Raw genomic sequence first — 11,760 nt, forward strand, 5'->3', positions numbered from 1 at the left:
GTTCGCACTGCGTCGCAGAAACCGGTTGTTAAATTTAGAAGTCCTTTTAGAACCAGTTGTTCCAGGACAACCAGTTCTATAAGGGCTTTATTTAACAAAATCTCTGGCACTCTGCCCGGGCCCCAGCTCACTGCCCCTCCTCTCGTGAATCAGATGTTCGCGGGAAGCCTGAAACAAGCAGCGGGCTGGTAAGCTGGGCCGCAGGGGGAGGGGAGATGCGGCCGGCTTAGCGGCTCCCACCAGCCTGGCACCCAGGGCCGAGCGCCTCCAGCCCCAGCCGAGTGCCCCTGGCTCTGGCCCCGTGGATACCTCCGGCCCGGCTCCTGGTCCTGGCCGAGCAGCCCCAGCCCGGGCCGGGCCGAGTGCCCCTAGCCCCGTCCTGTCCCGGCCCCAGCCGAGCGCTCCCAGCTTCGGCCCCGCAGCTCTGGCCCAGCCCCCGCAGCTCCTGCCCGGCCCCCGCGGCGCCGGTGCCAGCACCGATACTGGTCCCGGCCCCCGCGGCACCGGCCCGGCCCGGCCCCCGCGGCGCCGGCCCGGCGGGGCGGTCAGAGGGCAGGGAACAGGGGGATTGAATGGTGGCAAGGGTCCTGGGGGGGCAATCAGGAAGGAGCAGGGGTTGGATGGGGTGGCGGGGGGCAGTCGGGGCAGGGATTTCAGGGGCTGTCAGGGGACAGGGAGAAGGGGTGGTTGGATGGGGCAGGGATCCCGGGGGGGCAATCAGAAATGAGAGGAGGGGTTGGATGGGCGGCATGGGGTAGTCAGGGGACAGGGGTCCCGGGGAGGTGTCAAGGAACGTGGGGGGTTGGATGGGGCAGGAGTCCCGGGGGGGGCCACGACTCCCTCATGGGGTGAGGAGGAGGGAACCTGTTGTTAATATTTTGGCAGCTCATCACTGTCTACAAGTACTTACATAAGGAACAGAAATTAGATAAGAGATAGTTTCAGTCTAGAAGACAAAGATATAACAAGGTGCAACGGCTGGAAGTTGAAGCTAGGCAAATTCAGACTAGAACTAAGGTGCAAATTTTTAACAATGAGGGTAATCAATCATAGGAAACAACTTGAATATGGATACTCGAGATTCTCCAATATTGGGAATTTTTAAATCAAGATTGGATGTTTTTCTAAAAGATAGGGTCTAGTTCAATCATGGCTATTGAATTTAAAGCAGGAATTAATAAAAGGAAGTCCTATGGCCTGAGTTATGTAGGAGGTTGGATTAGCCTATCACAGTGGTCTTTTCTGGCCTTAAAAACCTATGAAAAACACACTGGAGTTAAACAAAAGACTCCCATTGATTTCAGTGGTCACTGGATCAGGTCCATGTTGAAAAATCTATCATCTATCCTTATTACTTCAACATAAGTTTCTTTTTAAAAAGACCACTAGAAACAAGATATGGGGTGGTTTTTTTGCTCTTGTCTGAGAGCTAACAGAAGAAAACAGATTTAAACATACATTGTATTGTAACACAAGAAGCAGTCTACCTAACCAAAGTCATAGATTCCTCAATAACTGAAGCCCCACAGATTTCAAGATGGAGTTGGATTTGGTTAATATCCTTTAAATATTAAATTTACATTTAATTTTTTACATTTAATTTACCTTTACGTGTTATATTTCAGAAAGAAATTTACATCTTGTTAATGCAAAATCAATTTTTGGCAAAGCTGCATCTACCTCTTGACTAATTCATTTGGGTTAACTATAACTTTTTAATATTTATAAGGTAATTCTTCCCCTTCCCTCCAAATAAGGAATGAATCAAGCCAATACAACAATCACACTTACTCTGGAAGTCGAGACAGGACTCCTGCAGAGAGAGAAGTTATGCTATCATTGATCCTCCCTGGTGCCTCATGCCTCCAAACCCAACTGACAACAAACTCCAACAGCATCAAGACAACGAAAAGCGGCGTCGCCTGAAAAGGGATTTGAGGAGAAGAGCAGTTACAACACAAACTGAATTCTGCATAAATTTCTGAACACTAAAGCAAGCAGGATACTCAGAATAGCGTCATATGTTAGAAGATACCACAATGACATTTTAGAATGGTCCTCCCCAAGCCTTTTCTTTTATTTATTATTTGTATTATTGTTGTGTCTAGAGCAGTGCTTCTCAAAGTCGGGCCGCCGCTTGTTCAGGCAAAGCCCCTGGCAGTCCGGGCTGGTTTGTTTACCTGCCGCATCTGCAGGTTCGGCCGATCGCAGCTCCCACTGGCCGCGGTTCGCTGCTCCAGGCCAATGGTGGCTGCGGGAAGGGCGGCCAGCACATCCCTCGGCCCATGACACTTCCCACAGCCCCCACTAGCTTGCAGCAGGGAACCGCAGCCAGTGGGAGCCGCGATCGGCCGAACCTGCGGATGCGGCAGGTAAACAAACCAGCCCGGACTGCCAGGGGCTTTGCCTGAACAAGCGGCAGACCAGCTTTGAGAAGCACTGGTCTAGAGGACATAAAGGGTTAAGGTGCGAAAAATCTTAACTACACTCATGGCAACAATGGATATGTAGAATAAAAAAAAATGAATTATACCTGGGAAAAGTTTAATAAATATATATTGATTTCATTTGTAAACAAATTTGAGTTGATTATTGCATGTCATCATGTACATATGAACACTTGATATACATTGTCACAAATTTTCCAGGTGGTCTCATTCTGGATGGCATTTCCATACAGGACATGGTTTCTCATTTAGTCTTTATGAATGGAGGTGGGAGAATAGTGCTGACTTTGGCTACAGGAACTTTTCCATAGATGATTTCAGCTGTACAAAACACTTTTCCAATCATACCAGCAGCATCTTCAGATTACAAGTGAATAAATGGGCATTTTATGTACTATGATTCACTGGGGAAAAAATAATGACCTCAAGACACCAAACACTGAAGAACTAAAAATTTACATTGGCATAGTTCCATTGATTTTAACTTGAATTTTAAGATAAACTTATGATTATGCTTGCTTATGTTTCTGTAGTCAACGTTTGAGTTCAAGGGTATGAAAAAAATCAGATCTGGTACCATCAGCTATTTCTGCCCCGGTTAAAAGACTTAATCCTGCAAACATTTAAATGAAACACAATATTTCCTACTGTTAAGGCAGAGTTTAATTCACAGCACCCGTTATTTATGTTTATATTGAATTCAATTTGTTTTATATTCTCCCCTCATTTCCAGTTTTCAGTGCACAGCAGATTTTTGTACTGCTGTACAAAATGTATATCTCCATTACTGATGCTGTCAGGAAGGAAACTGGAGGTTTGCACTGCTGGGAAGGGACATTTGAGGCTTTCGGCACTGGGGAGGCACAAGAGTCAGGCAGGGATTGTGGGATAAGCACAGTAGATGGGTGTCTCTGCCCAAAGGATCTGGTGTCAAATAGATAACAAGACAGACCTTTACACTTCCCTTATTAGGATACAGAATTAACCGCCAGCCGAGATGAATGTAGGTGGCTTAAACCACTCAGAAATATTGTTTCCTGCTGTGGGAAGTCTCAAAAAGGCAACGCAACACTTGGTCCCAATTTTAATATTATCTTCCCAAATTTGAGAGAAGGATGAATTATGTGACAAATTCCACAGTAGTGGAATATACAGATCTCGACTATGACCTGAGTTGTTGCAACGAAGTTTTTAAGTGTCCAGTGGAGCAGTGGAGGAGGGAGGACTGGATATTAAATGATTAAACCCTTTGGAAGGAATGATGATATAAAAAGCCAAAAAAAAGCTCAAAATCAAAAGTCTCCTTCCAAAAACAAAACAAAATAATACAATATTGATAAATTGGAAAATAAATAATATAAATAATATATAATAATTTTTATTTTTTGAAATAACAATCCTAGACAGTTCTCAATAAAACCATATCCCCTCTTTCCCCCCCCCCCCCACCCCCAATACTAAATCAATAGGAAACATGATTTTTGATTTTTTTGAAAAAAAATGTGCATTTTGTTAGAAAAAATAAAATATCAAAACATTCTCAATCCTTCTCCTCTCAGCAAAAAAACAAAAACAAATAAAAATGAGTACAGTAGGCGTAGGCGGCTCAGGAGGGGGCAGCGCCAGCGCCAGCCGCCGGCATGGCTGGGGGGAGAGGCGGCATTTGGTGGAGGCTGCTCCCGGCATATGCCTGGCAGGGTCCACGGAGCCGGGACGCGGACCTGCCGCAGTCATGACTGGCGGGTCCCGTCTTCCCGCGGCTCGGTTGAGCTCCCGCAGGCATGACTGCGGCAGGTCCGCTCGTCCCGGGCTCCGTGGACCTGCCGCAGGCATGCCGGCGAGCTCCATGGCCAAATGCCGCCCTCCCCAGGATGCCGGAGCCGCGGGAAGAGGGGACCCGCCGCGGGACTGGGGAAGGGCGGCGCAGTGCTCCGCGCTGCTTGGGGCAGCCTACTTTGTAGAGCCGCCCCTGACAGTAGGGAGATAAATTGGCTCATTAAAGGCCCAGGCCTTGTAAGGGATCATTGACCTCAATACTGGGAGCCAGATCTGGGCCTTCATACTACAGCATGGGACTGAGCTATGGAGCAGCAAGAGCGGCACTGCAAATTGCATAGACCCAGAGGAGGACACCAGTTTGGTGCCCTTTAAGGATGAAAGGAGAATGGTGAATAGGAAACATATGGTTATGTTGTGCATGGCTATTTGCTTTAAGCAGCATAGTTATTGGCAGGTAAAATATTTGACTTTTGTACACTCTTGTCACTACTGCAACTCTTTTACAACTAACTGCTTTTAGAATCTATATTTCCCATTGTGTGACTGTGTCACACGCAGCCATCTGACAGTGTTCCCTAGTTGTGAAACAGAGTGCTATGTCAGACAGGCAGAGGGGGCATCATTCATATTGTCTTACCCACTTGCCAATCAAGCAGCTTGCCAGTGAAACAGTTCTCATTTATGGATCTGAGTGTCTGAATCCAAGTCAACTGCTGTTCCTCTCCCACAAACCTTGTTGTCAAAAAGCAATTTGAAGAGATCAACTAATCTAGGTTTCAAACTCTAGAAGTGCTTTCCTCCCCCTCCATTTCCAATTCCCACATTTTTGCCCACCACACCACCAGAAATACTTTAAGTGGGTTTGAGATGGTGTTTGGGATTGATAAAAACTCCATTTAGCCTTAATCTGTAGCCTGAACAGCCCACTCTCAGCAGTGAGGAGGAAGCTATCTTTGTTGAGTGAGCGCTTAAATCATCAATTTCTGCAGATTGTAAAGTGTCATTTTAAAAAAGTGTCTACTCCTTCCGTATGCAAAATAATATTCTCAATATGACCCAAAAGTAAACCGATGCAATATTATTTTCACCGTGCAAACTCTCGTGATATTACTGAGAGAGTCTCACCGTATTTGGTGTTTTTTTAGTCTCAGCTCCTGTAAGTTTATTACATGAAAATTCCAGCTTTCACTCAAAATGAAATACAAGTTTCTAGCTCTCATGGTAGAGCAGAAAAGCCTGAAAACATGAACTGAGTGCATTCAACAGACACACAAACCAGAACGCAAATAAAAAGAAAACCACTTTTCAAAAAAACCCTCATGATTTTTCAAACCAATTTCATGATTGGGGGGGGGGCGGGGGCGACTCATGGTTTTTGAACACTTGAGACTAGCAATACTATGTATTCCGGAGACTGGACCCAGACATTCAGTGTCTCTGCTGCTGCTCATACCTTTTCAAAGTAGCAGAAGTAGAGTGAAACTGCTGCTGCCTGCTGTGAAAGCTATGAGCAGAAGCAGAGTCAAGCTTTAGAACTGCCCATTTGTGGAATCTGAGGAGGACCCAAGAAATAGAGTCTGGGAAGAAGCGTTGAGTAGCAGAGTCTACTCCATCTTCTTACACTCACATTAGACAGGAAGCTTCAGAGAGGGAGAAAGGAACCACCACTCCATATTGCAACATCCCAGATACTCTGAAATGAGGGAAGAAAGGTGCAGAGAATTTTCCCTTTTCCTTCTGGTAATTAAGAAGAGGGATTTCCAAATTCAGCTAGCTACAAACTGATATGGAAAAATGGATCCCTGAGTATGGTCGAGGGCCAGCATCCAAAATGGAATCCAAACACCCCTCCTTTTGCCGAAATTTTGGTGAGAAACAGGGGCTGGCTTCTCCACAAGGCACTGCTTTAGAATCCCACTATAGCCAGAGGCTGATATTAAAGGTAGGGGTAGCTAATAGGATTAGGCTTCATGTTCTATAAGGAACCCAGCACTCAGTTGTGCAGTTCTCCCTCTCTACTCATCAATAGCAGCAGTAGCACTGGAGATACTCAAGTGATTTAGAAGGCACTGCCAACTGGATGAGTCCCTCCCCCAGAAACACTTAAGTTGGTCTGATAAATTTTCCAAATCCTTGCATATAGCTTGCTTGTATTAAAGTACTTCATTTTGCACTCACTCCCCCAAAAATCCATTCGCTTAATCGCTTGCTGTCTCATCCACCTGTTATATTGTCCTTTAAATTGTAAGCTCTTTAAGGAAAGGCCTTGTCATTATTATATCCAGAATAGAAAATTTTGCCAGTATTGGTTGCAGGGTGTAATTTTTTTGCAAAAAATACTGGCAAAAGCCCTAGTTTAGCTGCAGTTTTAACATCATAAAAATGCTTTTGCCACTATAGTTTATTTTGCCAGCATAAACTGTGTCCATGGGTACATCTATACTACCCGCTGGATCGACAGATAGTGTTCGATGTATCGGGGATCGATTTATTGCATCTCATCTGGACACGATAAATTGATCCGCTAATCGACGCCAATACTCCACCTCTGCAGGAGGAGTAAGCGGAGTTGATGAGGGAGCCGCGGTAATCGACTCACCGCCGTGAGGATGGCCAGGTAAGTTGAACTAAGATACTTTTACTTCAGCTCCGCTATCAAGCTCCCTTCCCCCCCACTAGCATAGCCCAGGCCTATAGTAAGAGGGTTTAATGGTAGAGCTATATGGGTAAACTTTTTCTAGAGTATTCATGGCCTACATATTTGTAATGTCTTGCACAATGGGGCCCCATTCGAACTGAGGCTCCTAGGTGCTCCTGCCTTACAGATAGCAATAATAAAATAATAAAGAATCCATCCCTAGCATCTAGTACAGCAAGTCTTTGACTGGTTCTAGGGGTGGAACAGAATATCTAAAAGTTAACCAAAGCTGGGGTGTGCATGGCACAAAGTCTGAGCTGACTCTCCCAAAACGTCTTTTTCTCCTTCATTTTAACTACCATTATTTTAAATGGAAATAGTCACATTCTTTCTTCTTTGTCCCAGTCAGGTGGCAAGCTCTTCAGGGCAGAATTTTCTATCTGCATATTCTGGGAAGCAGGGTACAGTACTATCTCAAGCTCCTTAAGGGAAAATAATATCTGTTCCCCTTTTATTAAAGCTATCCATTTCAATTCTTCACCCATTATATCCAGCAGATTGTCAACCCTTGTGATGTTATCAACGGTCTCACAATATTTGAGGTTTCTCTTAAAACCTCAGCTGCTAGTACCGAGAGATAGCATGGAAATCTCAGATTTCATTTACAATAAAAGTTCCTAGTCCCCATGGTTGCAGAAAGCTTGAAAACCGGAAGCTAGTGCACCCTAAAGGCTCAGGAACTAGAAGGCAAATAAAAAGGCAGCATTTTAAAATCTCATGATTTTTATGGCAAACTCATTGGGGGAAGGGAGGTAGACTTATTTTGTAAACTCAGCTTGAGGTTCGTAATACTGAGGTGCAGGTGAAAGCCGGGCAGAGAGGGACAAGCAGAGAAAAGAGTGAAGGGTTGTAAAGCACAGCTGGTGTGTGAGAGGCAGACAGGCAAAGGAACATAGAGAGAGGGACACGGAAGGAGAGGCCAGGGGCCCAGAGACAGGGACAGGCATGGGGGTGTAAAGGGCACAGAGATGGGGAAGTGAGGCCAGGCAGGGGGGCCAGAGACAGGCACGGGGGTGCAAAGGGCACAGAGAGAAGGGCAGGCAGGGGGTGTAAAGGGCACAGAGCCAGGGGCAGGCAAGGGGGTGCAAGGGGCACAAAGGCAGAGAAGTGAGGGGCGGGGAGACGACAGCCAGAGCGAAATCTCCTGTCCCTAGCCCAGCTCCCCGCCATGCTCTCACCTTATTCACATAATCGGGCACCTCCTCGAGGCTGGCGAAGGAGCTTTCATTGGGCTGCAGGACGTAGAACATCGCGCGGACCTGCTGGGACACCGAGAGGCCTCCCTGCGGAGCTGCGGGGCCGTCCATTGCCGCGGCTGCCTGCCCCGCCACAGGGCGGGGAGAAAATCCCAGGGCGAAAGTTCGTCTGCGGGGAAGAGGCGGAAGCCAATCCGCTAAGCAGGTGAACACCGCAGCCCGCTCCCTTCCCCCTCCGCTTCAGCCTGAGCCTGCGGTTCGCGCATCCCTCCCCTTTCCTTCAGGCCAGCACACAGCCGGCGGCCTGCCCTGGGGAGCACGCCGGGCACGTTCCCCAAGGGCTCGGCTATAAAAGAGAAGAGACAAGGCAAAGTTTAGTTTCTCCGGTTTCTCCTTCCGCTCGGATTTGTTGTTTATTTTAGCGCCCCCTTTTAATGACAAGCCTTTAATTGCCCAGTTTAGTGTTTAGCTGCAGCTTTTTCTGTCGTTGCAAGTTTGGGGCACATTTTATAGCTACACTAAGCCACTTCCCTTCCTCTGGCTTCTGGATATCAGAGAGAGCCCAACACAACGCGGCTTACTAAATGAGCCTCCGGGCCCACTCGTTTCTCAAAAAGTCACGGACAGTACAGGTCCACTTCCCCCGTGTCTGCATTTTTGAGCTTTCGGCTACTTTTAAAGAAAATAAATCACACTATTTTGCAGGGGGTTGATCTGTTTATAGGGTGGACAACATATCTGGAAAATCAAAAAATGTCAATGAATATTTTTTTTATTAAAAATGTCATTTTTTTACTATCTCTAATCTCTGGACATATTTTGCTTTTCTGTTTCTGAGCTTGGCTGTATTTACCAGTCACACGCTTACTTTTTGATGTTTCATTTTTGCTTTTGAAGTGTGAGGAAGGTTTATCACAGCTCCACTTGATGAAACTCAGGCAAGACATGTCAGTCACTAAGGAGGATTAGAAGGGCTAGCCATTATGTTGTCATTTAGAAAGAAATTCCTTAAAATCAGAAAAATATCAGGAAGTAGTAAAACCAGGTATGGGCTAGAATAAAGCAGCACAGCTGCTGCTGACATTTCAAATCCACCCAGGGCCCATTTACCTGTAGCCCATTTACTGTAATGGTGCCTGCCAGGGTCATCGTGGACAGCGTGGGAAAGTATCCTTCGATAGAGGGAAGAATAAATCTGCCATCCCTAGAAACCTTTGGGAGAGGACAGCACAATGCCTCCATGAAAGTTTCATTGAGATCTCTCAGGAGGATTCAAGGGACATCCCTATGTACATAAATAAACTCCACACCCACTCCCTGCTTCCCTGCCTAACTCTTGTGAGGAACAATAACAACTCTACCTCTTTGTTATACTGATATTTCTTCTAGAATGAGTAACTTAATGAAAAGTCGATACATGTGTCCTGTTACGTTGGGGTCGAGCACCATCTGTACATTTAAACAGAGTAGCGCGAAATGCATTCACACACTTTACTGAAGGCTCCTTCCCCTACATCAGGCTTACCCAAGCTCAGCTACCAGGGCTGACTGGACTGGGATGGAATCTCAAACAGATCCCGGCTTGCAGCACAGCTGGAATCCCAAATTGTAAGTCCCCATCCTCCTCCTCTTCACTATTCACAGCAGAGTCCTCGGGCTTCTCAGAGTGAACTGCAGGGTGTTGGTGTGGTCTCTACCAAGTATGGCCTGCATCTCCTAGTAAAAGTGGCAGGACTGTGACTCAGCACCAGATCAACTATTTGTCACCTTGGCATTCTGATTTGCCTGCTGCATTTCCTTTGCTTTCACGCAGCACTGCTGCTGATCGCTGTCATACCCCTTCACCTGCCTCGCCCATGCAATCTGCTGGTAGATGTCCATGTTTCTATGACTGCGTGGTCTGCACAGCCTCTTCTACCCACAGGCCCAGAAGATCCAATACTTTCTGTCTACTCAGGCAGGAATGTGTCTGGAGTGTGTAGGTGGCACTGTCAGTTGAGCATGGGTGGTGGGTATCGTAGGCAAGGGGAGGCTCTGCCTCCTCAAACAGCCTAGCATTGCCCCACCCATGCTCCACCCCCAGGACAAGCCCCCTTCTGTTGTTCCCAGCATTCTGCCCTGGCTAGCCCAGGCTGGCTGGGGCAGACTGCCCTGCCTCCCTCAAGGACTCAGGGCTGGTGGCGGTACAGCCACGCTGCCTGGCGCTCTGGGCCTGGCTGCACTACTGGGAACACCAGGACTGGGCCGGGGGCTGTGGGGAGGTTGCTCTGGGCTCCTGCGGGGAGGGGGGTGCAGAAGGGGAGAAGTAGAGTAGAGTGACCAGATAGCAAGTGTGAAAAATCGGGACGGGGGTGAGGGGTAATAGGAGCGTATGTAAGAAAAAGCCCCAAATATTGGGCCTGTCCCTATAAAATCGGAACATCTGGTCACGCCAAGGGATGGGGGGCAGGGGCCTGGACACAAAGAGAGGGGCCGGGGGTTAGCCTCCCCCCCATGGTCGGGTCACTGGCCGCCCGTGCAATTGGGCAGTTTCCTGCAACAAGAGAGAGCTGCTAGGTGTTCACCAAGTGGGCAATTAGAAAAAGCCATTTCAAAAATATGCAGGGTTTTTAAAGGGCTGGATGGCTTCTGGTCATCATTACTCCTGGGCAGTGGCGTTCACAATTATGACCAGAGCAGTCCATGTCAGGCATTCTGGAACAGCTGCTGAAGGACTGTTAGGGTCAACATAAGTCACAGAGTATCTACACTAACACTGTGTCAACCACAGTAAGTTGACCAGAGCTCACTACTGTTCAGGGAGGTGGTTTTACTGCATTGCTATAACAGGGCATTTTCATTGGCAGGAGACAAATTTGAGTATAGACACATGCACAACTAAGTTGATACAAGATGGCTTACAGTGACCTAACTTTGTATTGTAGATCAGGCCTAAGGGAAAGAATTATGACTTGACTCTCCCTCTGTGGCAAAGGAGACACGTTGTGTTTTATAACCCACTTGTGACTAAGAATTCACTCCTTGAGGATGGGCAGGTGGTGGTACCACTATAGCCACCATCTTCCTCTGGTGGGAGGACAGAACATTTTCATTCTATCTGGAGTTCCCTGTACTACAGTAGTGGTCATGGAGTAGCTCTGGTGGACTCCAATGGACAAGGAAATGAAGGAAGATTCCATTCTCCAGATCATCATGGAGAATCTCTGGGTAAGGCCTGGGCTATGGGCAAGCACTGCTCTGTGAATGTAGCTGAATGCTCACTGCTTAAGATTTGAAACCTTGAAGCAAGAATTTCCAGTGATTTACGTGTAAAAGAGAGGAATGGTGGGGGAGGGGAATCTAATAATATTGCTATAGGAGAGGGCCTAACTCTCGTCCCAAACAATGACAAGTAAAGCTCACCTCAAACAATGGCTCTACAAAAAACTAAAATAGGAAACTAGATGTTTTCTATCCTTATGTTACCATCAAAAACATAGAAGTATTTTGTGTCTAAAGACTGGGATTCTATTGTTGACTAATAGATCATTCCAGGAACCAAGGTAACTAAAGCTTTTGGTCTACTTAGAAGAAATTAGGGAACTGGCCCAAGATTATCTGTAGGCAGATCATATTTTTCTTTTCTCTGAAGAACTTTGTT

At 46.8% G+C, this 11,760-nt stretch overlaps 1 protein-coding gene across 6 annotated transcripts in view; it reads right to left on the reverse strand.

Annotated features, from left to right (window-relative positions):
* Positions 1–8,647, reverse strand: part of AGMO (alkylglycerol monooxygenase) — a 515,888-nt gene extending 507,241 nt beyond the window's left edge. For all 6 annotated transcript variants that reach the window (XR_005593863.1, XR_005593864.1, XM_039523587.1 and 3 more), the window contains exons 1-2: positions 8,103–8,647; positions 1,792–1,922 (exon numbers count right to left, since the gene is read on the reverse strand). Coding sequence is in view for 4 of the 6 variants with exons in the window: in XM_039523587.1 (XP_039379521.1) it covers positions 1,792–1,922; positions 8,103–8,231 (260 nt within the window). In the remaining 2 variants the exon portion in view is untranslated. The remainder of the gene's footprint in view (positions 1–1,791; positions 1,923–8,102) is intronic.
* Positions 8,648–11,760: the final 3,113 nt, after the last annotated feature.

This window comes from Mauremys reevesii, linkage group 2 (genome assembly GCF_016161935.1).
Source record: "Mauremys reevesii isolate NIE-2019 linkage group 2, ASM1616193v1, whole genome shotgun sequence".
Taxonomy (NCBI): Eukaryota; Metazoa; Chordata; order Testudines; family Geoemydidae; genus Mauremys; species Mauremys reevesii.